Consider the following 2703-nt stretch of genomic DNA (forward strand, 5'->3'; position numbering starts at 1 on the left):
CAATAGTCATAACTATTCCTTTATAGTGAGCATGTAATGAGTTGTTCAAAGCGTGCAAATTAGTTTTAGTTATACTGAAGTACATTTGCTTATTATAAGTTTTCAAACTTGTTATCGTAATTGAGAACAATTTAATTATTAAGTCATACGGATTAAAAAAATAACTTGAATTTTACTTAATACAACATAAGTGGCATCAACAGCGACAGTAACGATAGCAACAACAACAACAACAACAACAACAACAATAACAATAACAACAGAAACAAAAACAAAAAACAAACAAAACACATCAATAACTACAACAACAACAACAACAACAACAACAACATGATATGCTTGATCGTTGAAAGAAAGCGGTTGTTATCTTATCAAAAGGTGGTTATGGGACGGGGTTCGGTAGCAGCGGCATCATGAACAGCCTCTATGGTCGTGGAGGAAGTGGAGGTGCTGGCAACGGAGGATTTCTAGGGGGAGGATCTCTAGGCGGAGGGTCGCTAGGCGGAGGACCGCTAGGTGGAGGGTCACTAGGTGGCGGCTTGATAGGCGGAGGATCACTTGGCGGAGGATCGTTAGGTGGAGGGTCGCTAGGTGGCGGCTCGCTAGGCGGAGGTTCACTAGGCGGAGGATCGTTAGGTGGAGGGTCGCTAGGCGGAGGATCGTTAGGTGGAGGGTCGCTAGGTGGCGGCTCGCTTGGCGGAGGTTCACTAGGCGGAGGATCGTTAGGTGGAGGGTCGCTAGGTGGTGGGGATAAGTTCGGCGGAATGAACAATGGCGGCGGACTCTTAGGAGGAGGTGATTCTAAGGGCAATGGCGGACTAAATGGAGGACTTAATGGCGGTGGCAATATGCTAGGTGGCAGCGGAACCTTGGGAGGTGGTGTTTATATGGGCAATGGCGACTTTAATGGAGGTGGCCTCTTTGGAGGAAACCAGATGCAATCTGGTGATAGCAATGGCGGTGCTGGCTTGGGAAACGGTGAGTTCGGGAACGGCGTGTTCGGATCCGGCGGACTTGGGGGTAACGAAGGTCTTGGCGGAAGTGGATTGGGAGGTGGAATGAATCTCGGAGGCGGCAAAGGAAGCGGTGCCATGTTTGGAGGAGGCGGACTTGGTGGCCTCTCTGGGGGCATGGGAACCTTTGGAAATCTCGGCGGCAATAACTTGTACGGTATGTATCTTATAATGATGTTCTATAATCTAATATTTAAGGGAGTGCTCTCAGGTAATAGCTATTTTATGAGCTACTCATGCAAATGGTTTTATGACATAAAAGTTAAGGATTTGGATTAATTTATCAAAAATTTTCCGAGGGAATGCTTAAATTCTAACCTAAAACATCTTAAATTCTAACCTAAAACATATACTGAAAATACTATGCAGGCAGGAATACGGGTGGTATGGGAGGTCTAGGAGGGCTTGGTGGTCTTAACGGAAATGGCGGCAAGGGTGGCGAACCCGATTTCACCACTCAAGGAGGGCTCGGTGGTTTTAACAGAAATGGTGGCATGGGTGGTGGACCCGATTTCACCACTCAAGGAGGGCTCGGTGGTTTTAACGGAAATGGCGGCATGGGTGGCGGACCCGATTTTACCACTCAAGGAGGGCTCGGTGGTTTTAACGGAAATGGCGGCATGGGTGGCGGACCCGATTTCAGCGGGATGACCGGAAATGGAGGCATGAGTAGCGGTTCGGGGCTTGACGGGCTGAATGGAAATGGCGGCACTGGTGGTGGTCAGTTTGGAATAGGAGGATTTCCGACGAACGGCGGGGCCGGAGGAGGCATAGACAACAGTTTCGGTATGAGCCCGGTAGGAGGTGGCAATGGAGGTGCGGGCGGCCCTTCATTAGGTGGAGGTTTGTAACATTATGTTCATGTCAAAGTGTGTGTTTTTCTGATATAAAAGTCATGCGTAAAGATATTTGTTTGAAACTAAAATATATTTAAAATTCACTCATATTTACATACAACTGTACATAACGATTATAGCATCAGTTTCTTATTAAGTAGGAAGTTCCAATATTTACTTTATTTCCTTTATTCTCTTTTATTTAACACTACCGAGTTTTCTTTAACCTTTTCAGGAATGTTCGGCAAGAATGGGTATGGCACGGGCGTCGGCAACGGTATGTATGTCCTTGGAATCCCAGGCCCCAATATCACGAAAATACTCAAGTCAAATCCCAATCTCATTCTCAACTCTTTTTATCAAATAACAGCATCATAGAATTCAAACATGTAAAGGTTTCACCTTTTTAAAATCACATTCTCTCATTCATTACGTTTATTAGAAAAAATATGGTCATTTTTTTATAGAAACAAAATTGAGAGCAAAAATTGTACAATCTTTTTTATTTTTGAGTTTTACTCAAGTACATATTGTGCTGTTGAAATATTTTTTTAGAATATTGAACAATAATGTTAATCAACATAATGCATGTGAGAATGTGCTTTTAAAAATATTAAAACATTAGCAGTTTTTAATAATGTCATACTGTAATGTATAAAAATGAGTTGAGATTGAGAATTGACTTGAGTATTTTCGTGATATTGGGGCCTGGTATATGAGAGTAAACCAAGTAGTTGTTACTGTTAAAATGAAATTTACGAATATTTGCTGCTGTGTTTAGATACTGATTCATGTTTAATTTAAAAAAGAACACTGTTTTGATGTGACCCATCAAAGAAGCCGTAGTGTTTTGG

General features: G+C 42.9%; 1 protein-coding gene across 1 annotated transcript; it reads left to right on the plus strand.

Moving 5' to 3' along the window:
- Positions 1-413: 413 nt before the first annotated feature.
- Positions 414-2227, plus strand: LOC128230817 (uncharacterized). Its single transcript, XM_052943259.1, has 3 exons — positions 414-1170; positions 1383-1856; positions 2085-2227. The coding sequence occupies exons 1-3, from the start codon at positions 414-416 to the stop codon at positions 2225-2227; spliced, it is 1374 nt and encodes a 457-aa protein (XP_052799219.1).
- Positions 2228-2703: the final 476 nt, after the last annotated feature.

The sequence above is a fragment of the Mya arenaria genome, chromosome 4 (genome assembly GCF_026914265.1).
Source record: "Mya arenaria isolate MELC-2E11 chromosome 4, ASM2691426v1".
NCBI classification, from domain to species: Eukaryota; Metazoa; Mollusca; class Bivalvia; order Myida; family Myidae; genus Mya; species Mya arenaria.

Excerpts from the sequence above, each read along its gene's own strand:
- LOC128230817 (XM_052943259.1), top strand. The coding sequence starts at position 414 with ATGAACAGCCTCTATGGTCGTGGAGGAAGTGGAGGTGCTGGCAACGGA. Across the intron at positions 1,171-1,382 it reads CGGCGGCAATAACTTGTACG|GCAGGAATACGGGTGGTATG; the intron begins GTATGTATCTTA and ends AATACTATGCAG. Across the intron at positions 1,857-2,084 it reads CGGCCCTTCATTAGGTGGAG|GAATGTTCGGCAAGAATGGG; the intron begins GTTTGTAACATT and ends TAACCTTTTCAG.